Source organism: Sinocyclocheilus grahami, unplaced genomic scaffold, assembly GCF_001515645.1.
Source record: "Sinocyclocheilus grahami isolate Dianchi unplaced genomic scaffold, SAMN03320097.WGS_v1.1 scaffold704.1, whole genome shotgun sequence".
NCBI lineage: Eukaryota > Metazoa > Chordata > Actinopteri > Cypriniformes > Cyprinidae > Sinocyclocheilus > Sinocyclocheilus grahami.
The window spans coordinates 211,082-231,182 of record NW_015505883.1 but is presented as its reverse complement, the minus strand read 5'-3'; the positions used below and the strand labels follow the sequence as shown (position 1 = coordinate 231,182).

At 37.1% G+C, this 20,101-nt stretch overlaps 2 protein-coding genes across 2 annotated transcripts in view; both read right to left on the bottom strand.

Annotated features, from left to right (window-relative positions):
• Positions 1-750: 750 nt before the first annotated feature.
• On the bottom strand, positions 751-4,523 carry cipca (CLOCK-interacting pacemaker a). Its single transcript, XM_016243909.1, has 4 exons — positions 4,374-4,523; positions 3,746-3,861; positions 3,409-3,578; positions 751-2,610 (listed from the first exon to the last, which is right to left on the bottom strand). The coding sequence occupies exons 2-4, from the start codon at positions 3,789-3,791 to the stop codon at positions 1,756-1,758; spliced, it is 1,071 nt and encodes a 356-aa protein (XP_016099395.1). The 5' UTR covers positions 3,792-3,861; positions 4,374-4,523; the 3' UTR covers positions 751-1,755.
• A 1,746-nt stretch (positions 4,524-6,269) lies between these two features.
• Positions 6,270-20,101, bottom strand: part of LOC107559882 (placenta growth factor-like) — a 40,020-nt gene continuing 26,188 nt past the window's right edge. The window contains exons 2-7 of the mRNA XM_016243901.1: positions 11,845-11,881; positions 10,511-10,707; positions 10,238-10,317; positions 10,006-10,035; positions 9,867-9,929; positions 6,270-7,311 (exon numbers count right to left, since the gene is read on the bottom strand). Coding sequence (XP_016099387.1) covers positions 7,290-7,311; positions 9,867-9,929; positions 10,006-10,035; positions 10,238-10,317; positions 10,511-10,707; positions 11,845-11,881 — 429 coding nt within the window. The 3' untranslated portion in view covers positions 6,270-7,289. The remainder of the gene's footprint in view (positions 7,312-9,866; positions 9,930-10,005; positions 10,036-10,237; positions 10,318-10,510; positions 10,708-11,844; positions 11,882-20,101) is intronic.

The following is a 20,101-nucleotide window of genomic DNA, read 5'->3' as shown; positions in this document are numbered from 1 at the left end:
TACGACTGACAGACTGCAACGGTTGGAGTTAAAAATCATCATTTGTGTTCTACTGAAGAAACAAAGTCACCTACATCTTGGATGCCCTGGGGGTAAGCAGATAAACATCAAATTATAATTTTTGAGTGAACTATCCCTTTAAGTTTCATGCCAGTGTTTCATTTATTATAAGTGCACACTTACGATTGCTCCGCTCAGCAATGGCCCTCAACATCCTTTCTCTGCAGTTGAATTGAGCATCTTATCAAAACATCTTAACTCTTCACGTCCATCTTGACTGGATCAGTTGACTATGTTTAGTTATTTATAAGCTGACGTTTCCATTTGCATTGCCAATTACACTAGCACAGCTAAAATGTTATTTTCATATAATTTTTCCAACACCTATTTAGTTGTTATACTGTTGTGAATTAATACATTTCTGTATTAATACGTTTCTGTATTAGATACATGAAAAATATGGCGTGCAATGATAATGAACATGCATTTTCTGTTGAAGAATATAGTATTTTCTGTGCTTTATTTATTTGTAACTAATTAGGTTACCACCAAATCTCATATAAAATGACTTCAAAACACAACTTTAAGTATTTTTTTTTGTTTTTTTCTTGGAGACCTCCTTCAAACTTAAAACACATTAAACCATGATTCACTGAACAAATTATTGTTCAAACTGTAATAACCAGGGCATAGTTTTAAAAATATTTTAAATGTTATATTTAAAAAGCCTTTATTTTTGAAGGCACATAAAAAGTCAAATGACACCTACAGAATACAAAACAGCACTTCAGTACAATGCTAATACTAAACAAGACTATTGCATAGATTTCTACAGCAAAAATATGTAGTTCAGTAATGGGTTCCGATAAATCAACACGATGTGTACAGCAGTACATTTGCCAATTTGATCATTCACATCCAAATCTTTAAGAATGTAAACAACTCAATAATATGATACAAGGCATTACAAATAACAACCACTGTTGAAATGCTACTTCAAAAACACTGACCAGCACAAATTGTTATTAGTACTCTTACCCTTAACGTCCATTGGTCTTTCTCATAAATAACAAGAACATTTACTTGGAGATGCATTTCAGAACACATTATACACATACAAATAATGTTTATTACAAACACGTTTACAAATTTTCACAAAGATGATCCTGAATTTCACATTTTCAACTGAATTTAAAACAAATTGGGAATAGTGCACTTAAGTACTCAAATCTTTGTCAAAGGCATTTATTAGATACAGAGATTAGAAATGAACTCTTTTCCATTTTGATTCATTCTGAGCAAAACTTATTTTTACATTCCAGTGTTCCAAGGCCTCCTTTCCGAATAATAACCAATTAGATTGAGATAAAAGAATGGTTAATAGCATTCTTTTTTAAATCGAGACTACACTGCTAATAAATTCTGAATCACTGAATCAATTTATTCTGAAAAAGAAGCAGTTTTAACCTAAACATGGTCTTTATATACTTTGGACAAAACCACAAGAATAAGAATGATGTTGGATAGATAACACTTGGAGTGATAACTAGATCTCTGGACTCTATTGAAGACTTAAATCTTTGACGTTTCCAACTGATATTATGACAAGGCGTTGAAAATTTACTAAGCAACCAATTAGAAATGTGCCAAACTTTAAAAGGTCTAAGCAAAGGTGGCAAAAACCGCAGAATACAACAGCTGAAATTTTAAGATCTGAAGCTGCTACTACACCATACAACCCACGTCTGTCATATCCTACTCTGCACCCCTTACAGAGTCCACCAGTGTGTCCACTGGCGTCTCTTCACTGTTTCTGGATTTCTGGAGGATAAGCTGCAATCTCGTCCAGACTTTGGGATCTCCACTACATATGGCCTCCAAGAAGAGGTCAGTCTGAGCCTGCAGACTCTGAAGTTGGGCCTGGGATCGTTTATTTTGTCGAATAAGTTCCTTTGTGCGCAGTGTGATACCCAGCAGTCCTGACCGATTCAAAATGTTATACGTGTTGCAGAAGCGTTTGCGTTTGCTGGAGCTTGGAGAAAGGGCCTCTGGGATATTCTCCACATCACTGCTCTGGGTGACTGAAGCTTCGGGACTCTTTGGAGGGAATGAAGCAAGGAAGGAGTCAGTGCAAAGTGAGAATAGTGAAGTGGTGGTGTGGGGCTCCTGAAGGTCAGAAAGCCTGGATGAGGAGTTTTCCACACCCATGTCTTCAACAGTGTGACCAAATTCTCCCAGTGAAGCAATGTTGGGGTCTACACCGTAATCTTTAAATGTCTCAGACACATCCTGCTTCAAAGAGGAACTGTGGAAAGGTTTATCATCGTAACGGCGTTGTTGATGTCTTACACCATGACAGTGGTTGGACCTCTTATTTATAGCACTGGAACCCTCGTCGACTGTAGACCCTTGTGCAAGATGGGGGCCAATTTTTTGAAAGGTGTTTTGCATGGGAACATGCTTTCTGGAATGTTTCTGCTTGTCAGAACTTCGGCCAGTACAGTCACCAGCTGGCATGACTGGCTGTAGGAAAAGCAGCTGGGACTGAGGAACCACATCTAGTGAAGTGTTTAAGCGCCAAGGTTTTAGTGCAGGGGCCACAGAGTTAGGCTGAAACAAGAATGATCAATTAACAATTTTGAAAAACAGACACAGTACATTTTTTTTATATAGTGTATGACTAGATTCTTCATTGTGGATACCCTTATGTCATTGACCCAGCTGCAATATTTATAAAACAATATTTATAGTAATCGCCTCATTCATTTATGCAGCATGTTTTCGCTTGCTAGCTCTGATAAGAAGCAGCAGCAGGCATGAAATGTGCATTTATATCACATCTTGTGTGTATGGAAAACGACTGTACACACAAGAGGCAATAAGAGCCTAGGCAAAGCCTGTCTACTATTGTGTACCATGGAAACATTTAATTATCCACACCAATAAATTAATTAGGTTCCGTAAAGAAACCATGTTGTGAAATATCTCCCCTTTTATCAATATCTCCACTTTAAACTTAAACGGTAAACTTGCTTTAAAGGGCAATTCAGATGCCTTTTACAGTATATTAATAAATGACTATTTTTCTTGCCTACTTCAGTTAGTCGAATTACTTTGAGTAATTTAAAAGTACATAAATCCTTGTTGATCAGTTTAATTAATCAGCTTATTGTTAGTTAATATTTCGTGAGCTGAAGATGCTGAGCAGCAAGCATTGGAAAGTATTCAATCCAAGAATCACAAGGCAAATGGCAGTAATGAGCTGTAACTACCAACATATTTAAAAAATGTAGCTTTGAGACCAAAACAATACCGTAACAAACAGATGTGTGTCATGAGCTAAAGCTTTTCCAGAAAAGCCACATACGGACACAAGGACACTTACAGAATTGTATTAATGTGTCATACCTGCTTGAGAACGAGGTTGTTCATTACGATCATGGGAGAGACGCCTGGATGTGAGCCAGGAATGAAAGGCACCCGAGGAGCTGTTGGCATGCGTTGTGCTGCAGTACTGGTTGGTCCCATGTCTTCAAAGTCGGTCTGGTCCAAAGCACTAAAATATCCTGAGCTGGCATCTACAGTGAGAAAATGTTGTAAGGGTAAATCCCAGTAATTATGTGCAGTTATATACCTATAACAACGTAATTATACACAATATTGTATAAATATAATACGTAATAGGGGATTAGTTATAATGGTACTGCAGCATTTGGAAACTAGGAAAGCTAGGAAATCTACAAACCTGAATCTCTGTCGAGCTCACTGGAGGCTTTCCGTTTGTTGCCCATGTTGGATCTTCTCTGGTGGTCCGATTTGTTGGATTTCAGTCCATCTGTACAGCCCTGATCCAGGCAATGACTGAGAGCAGGACAGAGGCACGGATTAAATAAAGGAAAGTCAAAACCCTGAGAGATGATAGTCTAGTGTAACAGGAGCACATTTATGACTCAAGCCAATGAAATGCAGCTCCTGGCACTTAAACTCACTTAAAGACCAAATACAGGGCTTATATAGGTTTTATAAACAAACAAACACTTTATCATAAATTACCAAATATTACTAAACAAAGTTTCTCATGGTAAATAAACAGCCCACGAATGCATCAGAGAAGCAGGGACTGGAGAGTGCCATGAAAACAAGTAAACAAGTCCACGAATATAAGCTATGACCTTAATGCACCCCCATACAGAATTAAAAAAACCATCTCAACATCTTAAAATACAGCTTGACAACCAGAGCAGCACCTTGGTGTAGATCTCGTATCGAATAGTTTATGCATACAGTATGAACGGAGCCTGATACACGACGCCAAACACGAGACTCTCCATAACACACACCACAGCACACAATGCACGTTTTCCAATACTCACCGAGAACAATTCTCCTCAAACTCCCTCTCTTGTTAAGGCTCGTGTGTAAAACGACGCTTAACGAGTGAAAACTAAGCTTATACTTCTGTTGTTGTGGAAACTGGACTGCCCTGAGAGCAACGTGAGTTTACAAACAGCTCCGCCTTCACGACTGGCTTAAATGGCTGTTGCCAGGGGAACCGCCGAATCGTCTCTTGCTTAACAATGCAAGACACGCCTTATATTTCCATATCGCCTTCTGATTGGTGCAGAGATGAACCCTTGCGACTGTAAACGTGACTCTGAAGTGTGGCGTGAAACCTGCACTGCAGAGACAAGAGTGAGTCTAGCACGCGCTGCAGCGTCATCCCCTGCATCCCATCATTTTCAATGCATAAAAAAAGTAATGCGAAGAATGAAAGCCACGCAACAAACAACACTGTTGTGGTTTGTGTTTTGCACGCAAAAAGTTTGCTTATCACAATTCAAATAAATAAATATTGGTAACGCCAATTATTATTATTATTATGTCCACAGATGCTATAAAATGTAAAAATGCCCATTTATTTAGAAATATTAGGTGATCCTTCTTTTTGCATGGCGATCATGTGTCCAGGTGGCCCTGAATTCACCACTACATATCTTAACCGATCCTTAAGATCTTGTCTTTCTGAGTCAATGGAAATATTAAACACAAATGTATTTCCACATGGTCATGCCCTAAAGTACATGGCTTTTGGCCAGTTGCAGCAACCACAGAATTGCCATCCCAACAGGCCCAGAAAAGTGTCTTGGGTAACTTCACTAACTCCAACCTCGGGAAGAGTCATGCTCCAAAAAACGACATCAATTCTATTACTCATTGCCAAAATATACAGTATATTGCATTAAAACTGAAATCAGATACGTCAAATCAATTGGAATGTGAAAAGATTAAAACCCAAGAAACGCAAAGATCATTCTAAAAATATTTTATCGCGTTTACTGAATGTTTTATTGAATTTCTTGACTATATGAAGAACACGGCACTAGACTAGATCCAATTCCCCTTGAAATAAACACGTATGCTTTCATTTACTGCATGTAACTGAAATCAAATGGGACATATTATTAAACTGATCTTAAACTACATTTGAAACCTTATTTTAAATCAGATTTATGTTAACTCTAATATTTAATATTTATGTTAATTGTGTGACATCGTGCAATTAATAAAGTGAAACTTTAGTAAATTAATATATACTTTGTATATATATAAATGACATAAATCATATATAGCAACCTATTCCAGTCTTTGATCAAAATCACACACACACACACACACACACACACACACACACAAACAAACACACACACACACATACACACACACAAACACACACACACACACACACACACACACACACACACACACACACAAACAGGTTTGTTTTTATGGTTTATTGGGACTCTCCATAGGCGTAATGGTTTTTATACTGTACAAACTGTATTTTCTATTGCCCTACACCAACCCTACCCCTAAACCTACCCCTTACAGGAAACTTTCTGCATTTTTAGATTTTCAAAAAAACTCATTCTGAATTATTTATAAGCCTTTTGAATTACGGGGACACTGAAAATGTCCTCATAAATCACCTTCTCGTTGTAATACCTATGTCATACCCATGTTATTATACACATTTGTGTCCTCATAAACCACATAAACATGCACACACACACAAACACACACACACACACACACACACACACACACACACATGTCAAATGTTTTATAAAATATTTTTTAATAATAATCAGAAAAAACAAACAATAGTCACTCTATTACGAAAAGGTACTCGTAAAGTTGCATAATATTAATACATATAAACAATATTTTGAAAAACACATTTTATACATTGGGAATTAAATAGCCCTTTGGTGAAAACTATTGTAATTATATTTTGGGTCAGCAGCATAGATAATAATGCTTCTTTGGTTTAATTCCGCCACTTTATAGACCTGAGTCCAAAGTGTGGAAATTCAGTCATTTTCACTGACAAAACAATAATACAAAACACCAACATTCACTCAAATCGTAATGAACGTCCGTCTCGGTTCCTGTTGACTGGCCCTTTCAGAGCAAAGTCTTTGTCCTTACACACTGCACACATCAAATCTTTTAGTTTAGCCAAAGTTGAAATATTATAGTGATATATATTATAATGGGATGGCTTTCAGATCAGTATTATTCGAAGAACACATTGTGAACATAATTCTTTTATTATTACCACTAGAGGTCAGTATGTCAATTTAATGCTCAAGTCGAGGGCTAAAGCCACAGAGAAGCTTTAGAACATAAACAGAAAATACTATGTATGAAAAGATTGTCTAACATGGTTTTCACAAAATTAAAGTGTAATATAGTCTTAGCATAGCAGTAACATAATCTAAAGAGATGACATTTTGTTCTGTGCTTCCTTCTGGATTTATGAGCAAATACACAATGGCTTTGTTAATATATTGATTAATGGAATGCACCAGTTTTACTTCAGTGGATTTTAATAAATAAAAGGGGAAAACTTGGAAAAGCTGTCAGCGAAACCAGTACTACCACTACTATTACTATATTACTTTCACTACAACTAATATAAAACAATAAAATAACAATCTTATTATATTATAATATTATAAGTCCATAGGGTTTAATTCAGTCCCAGATTTTAGGTTTGGTCTTCGGTTGTTTTTCTTCTGTTGAGAGCTGCACAACACGAGTTTCCTGTACAGATGACTGGAAGGCCCCCATGTGCTGACAGAAGCCCCATCACCATAACAACTCTGCATCTGGGATGGTGGGGTGCAGAGCAGTGGCAGTATCCATAAGTTAACGATGACGACGGTGAGGGTCGCACAGAAGGGGGCGGATGCACACGATTGACTGGCATCACGGCGAGACAGCGTTTATCTACGGGGAGGCTGACACCTGTAAGAGAGCACACATTACTGTAAGTGTGCCACTTATGCTCAGAGAACAATGCACTCTTTGTACTTGTGTCCTTAAAGTATATTAAAAAACCTGCTCTTATCACTGAAATGTGGAGACTTCATTACTGCTTTGTTTCAGAACCTAGTGGGATGAGGTTCTTCATGAGGTAATATCTGCAATAACTGGTTTTAAGTGCAACAGTTAATATTATGACTGAATCAACTTGACTACATTAGTGGTTCTTAATCGGGGGGCAGGGCCTCAAGATGACTTGATATAATTTAAAATAAAGACAAAACAAACATTAAAATAAGCTAAAGCTATTAAATTAAAACAAAATCCAAACTTGTAATATCGCTAGTCATTCTTTTAAAAACTGATATCATGCTTTCATTACAATCAACATGTTTTCATTCAATATAATCATTGTTTCAAAACATAAGATTATTGTACATATTGATTTGATTTGATCTCCAAAACACGACAGTATGATCTTCTTTCAGTTTTGTACATTTAGCAATCAGTTCATTCAAGAGAAAACAATGCAAGATACATGTTTCAATGACCTTTGTTGTTGAAATAATTACAGTAATACAGGCAATAACTGTCAAATTACATAACTTGCATTGCTCACATAAAATCCATAATGTTTGTAAAAGTATTTATCCGGGTTGTTATCAAAAGATGTGATGAAAGTATGCCATGGCCATAAGGTTTTGTGCTAGAACAGAGTTTACTGTTAATGCAGTAAATGTCCTCACTGTGCCATATGACTGAATCTATACTGTAGCTGAACTTTTCAGATGAAGAGTGAGTTATAGTAATGTGCAGACTCTACCATGGTAATGCCTCTATACACACTATCACGTGGCATAATGTAATGTAAAATGCTGTATTTGATGCCATCTGTCTCCCTTCCTCTGATACATCTCTGATCAATCTCTAATCAGTTCCTCTCCCTTGTATCCTGCTGTGTTCACAAATTGCCAAACACACAGTTTTACAAATGAGGACATCCTCAAAGGAAGGTTTTCAGCAATTTTGTCAGGTTTTGCTCATTTCTGGGTACCAATTTGTCCCCCAAATATGGTTAAGTAGGTACACACACACACACACACACACACACACACACACACACAGGTATTCCTATCATTATGGTGACATTCCATAGGAGTAATAGGTTTTATACTGTACAAACTGTATATTCAATTCCCCTACAATAGCCCTACTCCTAAACCTACCCTAACAAAAATTATGTTTTTTCTCATAGGGCCCACAAGGACAAGGATTTCAGATATTGCCATCTTTGTGGCGACATTTTGTCCCCATAATATAGGGTTTATCTGAACCACACACACACACACACACACACACACACACACACACACACACACACACACACACACGTTTACTTAGCTATCTAAATGGGGACATTCCATAGGCGTAATGGTTTTTATACTGTACAAACTGTATATTCTATTGCCCTACACCGACCCTACACCTAAACTTACCCCTTACAGAAAACTTTCTGCATTTTTACAATTAAAAAAAAACTTTGTTTACTTTATTTTCATACCAGTTTTACAAATGAGGATGTCTCCAAAGGGAGGTTTTTGGATATTTTGTCCGGTTTAGCTCACTTTTGGGTACAAATTTGTCCCCAAAATATGGTTACAGAAAGTAGGTACACACACACACACACTTAGTCTAGTGGTTATCGTCTAGATAAGATAAATCACTTATAGTGTAAAAATAATTCATTACATTTGGTTACCCCTGAATTGCAAACAAGTTCTTTAGAAACTATGTCTATTGAATCTATATCTATAGATGTCTATAGATGCACCAAATGATTCACTGATTAACCATTAAGAAGAGTTAGACTAAATAATAGACAAATGTATTAAACTAAATGAGTAAACATGCAAATTAAAAGTTTGATAGTAAGAGCTTTATGAAAGGCAGTTACTGCGAATGAAACATTTACATAGATTAAACATTTATTTTGTGTAGTGAAAAGGATACTTTCTGATCGTGTGTATTGTACTAAGACAATAGAAAAATATGCTGAAATGTTTGAAAAAAGTGCACTTTTGATGATCTGCTGTCATATTAGTTGTAAGAGTTTTGAAAATGTAACAGCTGCTTGTGAAAATAGTACCAAAGCGAACTGTAAAATATTTTATTAAGTGGAAATTGTGAGTGGAAAATATTTAATCCTCAATTAAATCACAAATAACTAGTCATGGAGCTCTCAAATATTATTGTGGATGATGGTGGCCTTCAAAAAGGGTGAGAACCACTGGTTTTCACCAATGAAAGTCATTTCCAAGGGTCAGGTCAAGTAGAATTTCATTTTCACTGAAAAAATCAATCAGTCAAAGGGGTGATGCTGATGAGAAATATATTTAGCTAAAAATGAGTTTGATCCAATTAAAAATGTTACGTTACTTAATTTCAGAGTGCACTATGTATTTTGTGATTATCTATGCATATTATTGCATTGTTAGCTTAGTAACATGCTAATGTAAAACCATCAACATTTAACTTACTTGTCACAATCTTTCGCTCTCTTTTTCTCCTTCCTTTTTCTCCCTCTGTTTCTGGGTTTCAATCTACAGCAAAACGAAGAATCATTGAAATTCAAATTTGTCTGTATACCAAAACTGCATAAGTGTGATAACTTGTTACCTGTCTTGTTTTGTTGTAGGTTTTCTTAGTCTTGGCATCACAGTGTTAGAGAAATCATGGAGTGACAGAGAAAAGCGGAGGAATTATTACAAACATATTTCATACTTGATAAATTCAGCACACAAAACAAATTCTCAACATTTGTGTTTAATATTTGTATCTATGACAACAATACAAAGCTGTATCACAATGGAAAATGTGGTTACATAAACCAAATTTATCTTTTCCTTACCTACATTCACAGGCTTTGTGCTCCACAAAGGTCATCTCCACATATTCCTGGCCCTGCTCTGCTGGCCTGATCTTTAACAACTGAAAAAGTCTTAATATTAATATCAATCCCAACCATGTGCCTGACACAGACAAAACTAATTCTCTTATATAGATATCACTTCAGAAAAAGAATAGGTCCAATGTATGAAAGTATGAGCTAGTATTCATAATTATAGGTACCTACTTTTGAAACAGTAAATATCGTTGGCCTTGTCAAAGGAAAAATCCTTACTTGCATGGTGGTGTTAGAAGTGAGCGTAGGGTGACACTCCAGATTCTCATCTCCACAGCAACCAGCGCAGCGGACCAATGGCACGCAGGCGGGGCTGAAAATATGCTCCACCTCCCCAGGGTACTCCTGAACCACTTCCACTAAGTTCTCTATAGTGCGGCAGAAGCTTTTCCCCCAAACCTCTTGAAACAGCATTACTGCAACACAGCACAGAAATACAAGATCTTTACAAGTGTGCATGAAGATACAAGAAGAAATTACTGAGCATATGGAAGCAATCACTGAGCAAACTGTCATGACAACTCTTGGAGTGTTTAGCATGGTAATATGCATGGCAATGTTAATGAGTTTGGTCTTGGTGGAACAGATCTGCTACATCCACGGACATACTGCTGTGAGCATGTAGGAAATACTGCTGCTGCACATATAACATATATGAAATAACCCCCATATATAACCTACATGAAGTTAGTCCGTAGCAGAGCTATACAGGTGGAGCTGGGGAAGGTGGAGGGTTTCTGCAGCGTGGTGCAACTGCTACAGCAAGCACTAGCCGCGTATCTGAATGTTGAACAGCAAGCTCATTGGCTGCTGATGTGAAAGAAACCATCAGCTGTGCCATGTGAAAAATGTGATTATATCAGATTGAGTTAGAACTCATGCTCTGGTTCAGCCAACTACAGTTTCATCTCAAAATACCTCTCAAGACAAATGTATATACTCTATATGACAAATTACATATGCAGAAATGTACACATAGTACAGATTTTATTTACATTGATAGTTTGAGTTACAAAATCTCTGGAAAAGGTCAACAAGAAAAATCTCTGCAGTGCGTGTGTGCATATCCTTTTTTTCATTTATCAGGATTTCTTAAAAGAGAGAATGTCCTGTGGGATCTTGCAGAGAATGGTTCTTTATTACCAATTTTGACTTTTTACTGCCAAATTACTCTCGTTATTAGTGTTATTGGTGAGTTGGTGTAAGCTTCTCACATACATTTGAAATAAAGAGACTATAAATATTTATCTGACAGCTAATTTGTTTAAAAAGTATCCAAAAGGGCTCTGCTTAATAAATAACACATGTCAAGTAAAAGGACTTTGTAGGTTTAATATAATGTACTGTCTTTTTCCCCCCAGTTCCTGCTGTGAAATATCCAATTCTCATGTGTGTCTGATCCTCATAACAAAGAAAAATGTAAAACAGAGAAAAAAGATAAGAAAGAACTAATTCAACCTACTTATGTTTATTGAGTAGTAGTTGCTATAAGATTTGAAAACATGTGCATGACTGTATTTGATATGTTTTATATCATGAGGTGATTCTCTTACCTTTAGCAGTGCTGTTTATGTTTACTAAGGAAGAACTCTGAAAAAAAGAGTGTAAAAAGAGACAGATTATAATATAATCGCTATATATATAACAAAAAATAAATACAAATGTATATTAATTAATAGAAATAATAATAATAAAAATAATAGAAAGTCTAAAGAAAAGTAATTATTATTTTAATAAATAAGAAAAAGATGAAGAAGCAGCATCAAAAAGGGTGGTGTTACATGAGTACATATGACATCTTCCCCTTTAAGAACACTATACAGTTAAATTAAAATTTGCTATATTTGTGGTAAAAAAAATAAAAAAATAAAAAATAATAATACAAATAAATAAAATTAAATTAAAAACCTTTCTGGTGTAGAAACACAGACTTTGCATATTTGACATCATTCTGATGTCTGGAGAAAACGACATTTTTCATCAAATTGCCCCAAAACAGTTTAATCTGCAGGTGAGACAACCTAATACACCCATAAAGCAGTGCTTCCCAACCTTTTTTTTGTCTCCCACAGTCCCATCAATCAGTCCCACCTTTTCAGTCACATTGGCATCAAAAGGGATCATGTATCACTTCTTCAACAACCAAGTATCCCTTGGTTGGGAATCACCAACTTAAACGACTTAAAAGAAAGGGCCTTTAAACAACAGCACTCGCTTGTTGCAAGAAACAATAATGCATGTTTCCTTCTATGTGTTATTACAGGACATTTACTCTGTGAAAATCTCTCTTTCACGTGTGCCAGTGCAAGAAGCTGAGCTGTAACGTATTCCCGTTTGTGTGTGTCTGTTCAAGTTCTAAATTTGCTATTTTCCCATTGCCCATCTCTCTCTGTGGTTATTTTCAATTGAGTCTATGATAAACAGCATGTTTTTTTTCTATCAACCAGAAAAATGTAGAAATCAGTGTGGTTGTAAGTCAGCACCTTAAGTCAGAAACTGCATTCAACACTTTGGATGGAAGATAGATACATCCACCAACCTCCCCATCTCGAGAAAATATAAAATAATGTTTGTGAATTAAATGAATCAAATGAATCTCCAAACCTTTGCTCTGCAATATATCATGGTATATTGTATTGCACTATAGGCACAATAAATTATAGCCTATATAAATGAGAAAAAACTAGAATCATGATTAGACAATAAAAAGGATTCCCCCCCCCCCATTAGTTAGATCACAAAGATAATAAACACTACAAATTGTAATACTTTATGCCTACTTAAATTCCTAACATGCACAGCTATGCCGGTTACTATACTGTTCTATTGTATTATATTTATTGTCATCACAGTTTTTTATTTAGTGGTCATTTTTCTCAGCTTATTTGAACTTGTCACCATTATTGTGGTAAGTGTTGACATCCATCTGTGTCTAATATTTTAATGGCTCCTCAGTCGATTCATATTATTTTGATGAGACCATGATGTCTGTGCCTTTGGCCAGTGCTTAAATTGCCAACAGGACAGACTGCCCTGGAAAACACTGAGATGTGGGAACATAAAGTTGAGAAATTATCTGACAATGAACTCTCTTGGAATAACTAAGATGAAACAACACAATAAGATATGTACATGCTAGTTTTACAAAATAAAAGTTATTCAAGTGATTAAAAACCACTGTCTATCTATCTATCTATCTATCTATCTATCTATCTATCTATCTATCTAAAAGTCTAAATTAAAACTGTTAAGTCATATAGAGCGATCGCGTGACACGTCTCTTCAGAGGAATTGGAAGAAACCACTCAAACATGTACATCATCAACATGCTTTTTTAGTTAACTCTTTCCCTGCCAAACACGGGTTTCCGCAATCTCGCTGTTATACGTACGAGGGCGCTATTACACATCTCCTGAATGAGTCTATGTAGAATGTGCCGATCAAAAACACATGCGAGGAAGATGCAGAAACGAACGATCTTGTATGTATGCATATGCATATGAAAAACAATGTGATCATCAACAATAAACAGCATATAAATGAAAACTGCCTAATGTTACAGAGTGAAATGTCGATCCAGGAAATGTCGTGGAATGTTGATCCAGGAAGTGGCAAAGGACTGTGAAAGCTTTGGGGGTGTAGATGGAAGCAATCTACTGCATCTTTGCTTTGATCATCCTACTGAATATGATCCAGATGTAGTATTTGATAAAAACGCGATTTTCTCTGCTTTTTGCTCAAAATGTTGCTTTTTTTATTTTCATAAAACTTACCTACATTCAAGTGTTGATAAAAAATAGCTTGAAGCTAGAATAAATTAGATTTTTTTGTTTAAAAGTAGAGGCTCTGTACTTTATTTTGATGTATTGCATGGTCAGATATTCATAAAACAAAACATTCTGGGGGCCATGAAATTTTAGTTAAAATCATCAGAATTGCTGGTGGTGGCTGGCAACTTTTTTCAAAAACGTTGACGGGGAAATAGTTAAAATTAAGTTGCTGTTTTTTTTTCTTTCCTTTCTCAACAATTTGGCCTAATTGTAGAAGTAATTAAGAAGTACATTTTCTTTGAAAAGTAAAAAAACCCCCACATTATTATGACCATACAATTACTTTGTCTTGAGCTGTCCAGCCAAGAGTAGCATTCATTGATCGGTGTATTTGTTCAATTTTGACAACTTCATTGCCTGTTTGATTGTGGGTACAAAGATTAAACTGTAAAAAGGCTTTTAAGAGAGAAGACATCTAACTGTGAAGGCTGAGAAGGTTTTGATTATATTACCCAGGTACATTGTAATGTCATTGTTTTGTTTTGTTTTTTTTTGTTTTTAAATTTGTTGTTTTCAGATCAGCTGCTTTTGAAATAGAAGGCAAAATGAAATCAGATTCAGATCAGACGAGCAAAGAAGAGAGTGGTAAGTGTGTTTTAATCTCATGCAGTATCAGTGAATCTTAAAGGTTTAATTCTGGCTGACATATTTCCTAATAAAGTGACTATTGGGGCTCTGAGTGTCATGCTAACTTTGGATTCAGCACTTCTCTTGTAGGGATGTTGGGCCTCTTTAACCTTATGTTCAATGTAACACAGAGTATTGTATGGTGACGACAAACAAGAGGATAAAAATGGTTTTGCTTTGTTTCACAGAGCTAATCGTTGCCTGGGTTGCGTACTTATGTATGGGGCGGAGCTATCAAAATAGGGGCGTGTTTGTTTTGGTGATTTCAAATGTCAACATTGGCTACCAGAAATCGCTTACCCCACCTTTAAAATGTTTCTTTGTTTGGTTCAGCCATTTGCAGATCTAACTTGAGTAAAAAAAAAAGCACTTTATTCACTCCTGTGCTTTATTGTTTTTCAGAAACTTCTTTATCTGTGTGTGCAGAAAATTGCATTGTGATTAATTTTTATTCAATGATGGAATATTCATAATGTACTTTCCAGTAATACAGGTATAACAGAAATGTTCTACAAATTGATTGAAATTGTTCTGTTATTGCATCTCTCTGACCTTTATTTGAATTTATTATAATTTATTATATTTATTTTGGTAAATAGTTTGTATATGCTGCTGTGCTTTTTTAAGGGGTCATATGATGCGATTTCAATTTTTCCTTTCTCTTTGGAGTGTTACAAGCTCTTGGTGCATAAAGAAGATTTGTAAAGTTGCAAAGACTAAAGTCTCAAATCCAAAGAGATATTCTTTATAAAAGTTAAGAGTCAGCCATGCCTACCTAAAACGGCTCGTTCTAACACGCCCCCACATATCTACCTCACTATGTGGGAAGATTTGCATAACGCCGCCCAAATGTTCACGCAAAGAAAGAAGGCGTAACGTTTATTCTCGCTGTAGTATTGTCGTGAAGACGCTGTGTGTTTGGTTGTGAAAGCGAAACTACTTTGTTTGGCCTTCCAAAAGAGGATGATATCCGCTTCGTCATGCCTGGAGCTGATCCGTGCTGGTCGCTGAGGAAATACATCAACTTCGCGCTGTGGATCGCCGGATCGGCATTCACCGTGCATGAAGCAGAGTCCAGCCCGGGTCGTCACATGTGGTTGCCGCAAGCCCGCCGGCCGCGCCGTTCTCAAGCCTGCCGGCCGTTCCTTACTCTAGCCCGCTGTGTGTGATGCTGTGTGTTTCGTTGTGAAAGCAAAACTACTTTGTTTGGCCTTCCAAAAGAGGATGATATCCGCTTCGTCATGCCTGGAGCTGATCCGTGCTGGTCGCTGAGGAAATACATCAACTTCGCGCTGTGGATCGCCGGATCGGCCTTCACCGTGCATGAAGCAGAGTCCAGCCCGGGTCGTCACATGTGGTTGCCGCAAGCCCGCCGGCCGCGCCGTTCTCAAGCCTGCCGGCCGTTCCTTACTCTAGCCCGCTGTGTGTGATGCTGTGTGTTTCGTTGTGAAAGCAAAACTACTTTGTTTGGTCTTCCAAAAGAGGACATGACTAGAAATCAGTGGTTAAGTTGTATTTACAACACTGTTCCAGAACAGTTCAACCCAAATGTTCAGATGTGTGCAGCGGATTTTATGGAGGACTGTTTCCTGATCCTGAGAGAGTAGACTACAATGCCGGCTGTTCTGACTCACCGACTGTAAGTACGTTTTCATATTTAAAGGATTTACCACTGATGATTCAAACGCAAGTTTTGAGCAATGTAGAGTAGCGCTTGTTGTTTGTCATTTCGCCGATCACAAATGCAGACATGGTTTTATGTTTACGCGGCGTGATGCAACACAATGCGTAAAAAGACAGTATAAGTCATTATAATCCGTAATTATGTCCCCACTGGATGCAACAAATTGTATTTTTTATAATGGGTTTATAATGGGTTTTAATGTTTTTGTCTCGTCGCTCCGGCTGGGACACGGCATCACAACATGGTAAGGGGTGTAAAATTTCCGTCGAACGCTTGAGAAATTGGGCCAATCACAACGCACTGGATAGCTGGCCAATCAGAGCACACCTCGCTTTTCAGACCGATGAGCTTTATAAAAATCGACGCGTTTCAAAAGAATATACAGTATGTGGAAAATAATGTGTTTTTGAACCTTAAACCGCATAAACACATTTCATTACACCAAATACACAAAATAATGTTCTTTTAGCAACATCATATGACCCCTTTAAATGTTCTCAAGGAATTTATTGTAATGTACACAAGATATAATACATTAAAGCTTTCTAGATGTGAAAGTGTGTGTGTCATTTTAATTTTTTTTACTTTTTAATATACCATTTTAGAATGCTGAAAAATAGCTTTATAACAAACTAATAGTGTACTGTTAATGCATTTCTACTGAGCTATTATGCTATTGAAAATGTTCTTGAAGAATATTTAAGTGAAAAGTGTAAGCTTAAAATATATTCTAACTCTACTTCAAGTAGTATAAAAGTGTATTTTAAATAATGTAAAGAAGTACGAATTACACTAAAGATACTTGAAGTTGTTCCATTTTAACACAACTAAATATATTAAAATGTACTACAATTAGCTTAAAGTTCATCTTAAGCATATCTTAAAGAACAATTAACATACTTAAAGTTGTTCCAAAATAACACGTTATGCACTTAGTATACAGTAGTATAATAAAAAATATAAGTGTATCGATATTAGTACAACTTAAGTGTATTTCTTTTTTACCTTTGTCTATCTATCTATCTATCTATCTATCTATCTATCTATCTATCTATCTATCTATCTATCTATCTATCTATCTATCTATCTGTCTGTCTGTTAATCTGTCTATCTTTCTATCTCTGTCTGGCTGTCTGTTTGTCTCGCTGTCTGTCTATCTATCCATTCATTTATCTATTTAGGACTTTGAGTGTGTACTGAACTTTAGGGTCTCCTACAACCAGAAACATCAGGTTTGATAACCGCCAATCTTGCAGCCCCAAGGATGCAAAGCAGGAAGTTTTGAGCAAAATAGGAAAGCAAACAAAATGGTAACCAAACATTTCTGCAGACTTTTGGCTCCTCTTAAAAATGTGGATTATGATAGAAACTGAGAGCATTACACGTGCAAATAGGAAAATATGAGAGGCTGTTTGAGAAAATGTGCTGGCTCCAGTGATGGAGGATTTCCTTGAAATACTAGTGGTTCTGATGTTCTCCGTTACGGACACTGCAGAAATGAGTCTTCTTTTCCTCTTTTCGTGAATAATTTCACTCCGGAATGATTAAAGAAGTCAAAACAAATAGTTAAACCTTAGTTTTAATATAAAAAATGTTCTATTGTTAAAATGCAGAGACAACTATAAGCAATCAGTTCGATGCCTAACTCATGCAATCATTTTCACTCCCAACGGTAATTCTCAGGTCAGCACATCTACGAGAAAGACCTGTCTCTTAAATAATAATCCACAGTGACTTGAAGTCATTCAGAAAGAGTATCCTTCCATCCTGTCTTTTCCAATTGATCCAGCAGTGTGGGAGAGGGCTGGCCTGCTTCAACAGGAAGAGTCTGAGTAAACTGAAAGAGAGACTTCAAGCAGACATGAAGTCTATGGGAACATTTACTTCAACATCACATATTAGAACAAAAAATCTATAAATCTGGTGCCAGACTGCACGCCTTTATTGGCAAAACTAAGTGAGGCAGGGAGGATCACTGGAATATTTCAATGATGCGTAATAACCACAAGCTCCTTTATATTTAATAATGAGAACAGAATCCTGTGATCATGGTTTCATGCAGGCTTTTGCTTGAGGTTACATTAATTCATTCTATGAACACAATAAAAAGGCACATTCAAAACGAATAAGCAATAAAAAGTCATTCTCCAGAAGAATTTCTGCTATTTTCACAAATAACTAGGCTACCCAACAAAAACGTCTCAGGTTACGTATGTAACCCTAGTTCCTCGAGGGAACGAGACGCTGCGTCGGAAACGCTAGGGAAACGCCCTTCAGCGTGACGGGCTCTGAACCTCGTGTGTAATCAGACCAATAGATGGGCGAGACATCACGGCGGGTGACGTAATGATCAGGAAGCTATAAAAGCACGTGCGGTGAGACCAGCGTCAGCTTCTAGGAATGAAGCAAGCGCTGGCAGGGACGCCAGAAGTATGGCACCGCGACGCAGCGTCTCGTTCCCTCGGGGAACTAGGGTTACATACGTAACCTGAGACGTTTTTGTTGGGTAGCCTAGTTATTTGTGAAAATAGCAGAAATTCTTCTGGAGAATGACTTTTTATTGCTTATTCGTTTTGAATGTGCCTTTTTATTGTGTTCATAGAATGAATTAATGTAACCTCAAGCAAAAGCCTGCATGAAACCATGATCACAGGATTCTGTTCTCATTATTAAATATAAAGGAGCTTGTGGTTATTACGCATCATTGAAATATTCCAGTGATCCTCCCTGCCTCACTTAGTTTTGCCAATAAAGGCGTGCAGTCTGGCACCAGATTTATAGATTTTTTGTTCTAATATGTGATGTTGAAGTAAATGTTCCCATAGACTTCATGTCTGCTTGAAGTCTCTCTTTCAGTTTACTCAGACTCTTCCTGTTGAAGCAGGCCAGCCCTCTCCCACACTGCTGGATCAATTGGAAAAGACAGGATGGAAGGATACTCTTTCTGAATGACTTCAAGTCACTGTGGATTATTATTTAAGAGACAGGTCTTTCTCGTAGATGTGCTGACCTGAGAATTACCGTTGGGAGTGAAAATGATTGCATGAGTTAGGCATCGAACTGATTGCTTATAGTTGTCTCTGCATTTTAACAATAGAACATTTTTTATATTAAAACTAAGGTTTAACTATTTGTTTTGACTTCTTTAATCATTCCGGAGTGAAATTATTCACGAAAAGAGGAAAAGAAGACTCATTTCTGCAGTGTCCGTAACGGAGAACATCAGAACCACTAGTATTTCAAGGAAATCCTCCATCACTGGAGCCAGCACATTTTCTCAAACAGCCTCTCATATTTTCCTATTTGCACGTGTAATGCTCTCAGTTTCTATCATAATCCACATTTTTAAGAGGAGCCAAAAGTCTGCAGAAATGTTTGGTTACCATTTTGTTTGCTTTCCTATTTTGCTCAAAACTTCCTGCTTTGCATCCTTGGGGCTGCAACCAGGTCGGTGCCCTGTAACGGCAAACCGGCAGGGAACAACCGAACCTGCTGCTCTAGAGACCTCCGCGGAGGTGGCGAGCCTCTTAGCACCGCTACGTTGCCGGGCGGTAACTGAGAGTGGCGCTCGCGGGAGACCGCTGTGCCCTGTAACTCCGGCAGGGTTAGCAGACCGATCTCCTGAGGGCACTGAGGCGAGACGGACACCGTGTAATGCGGTGTAACCCG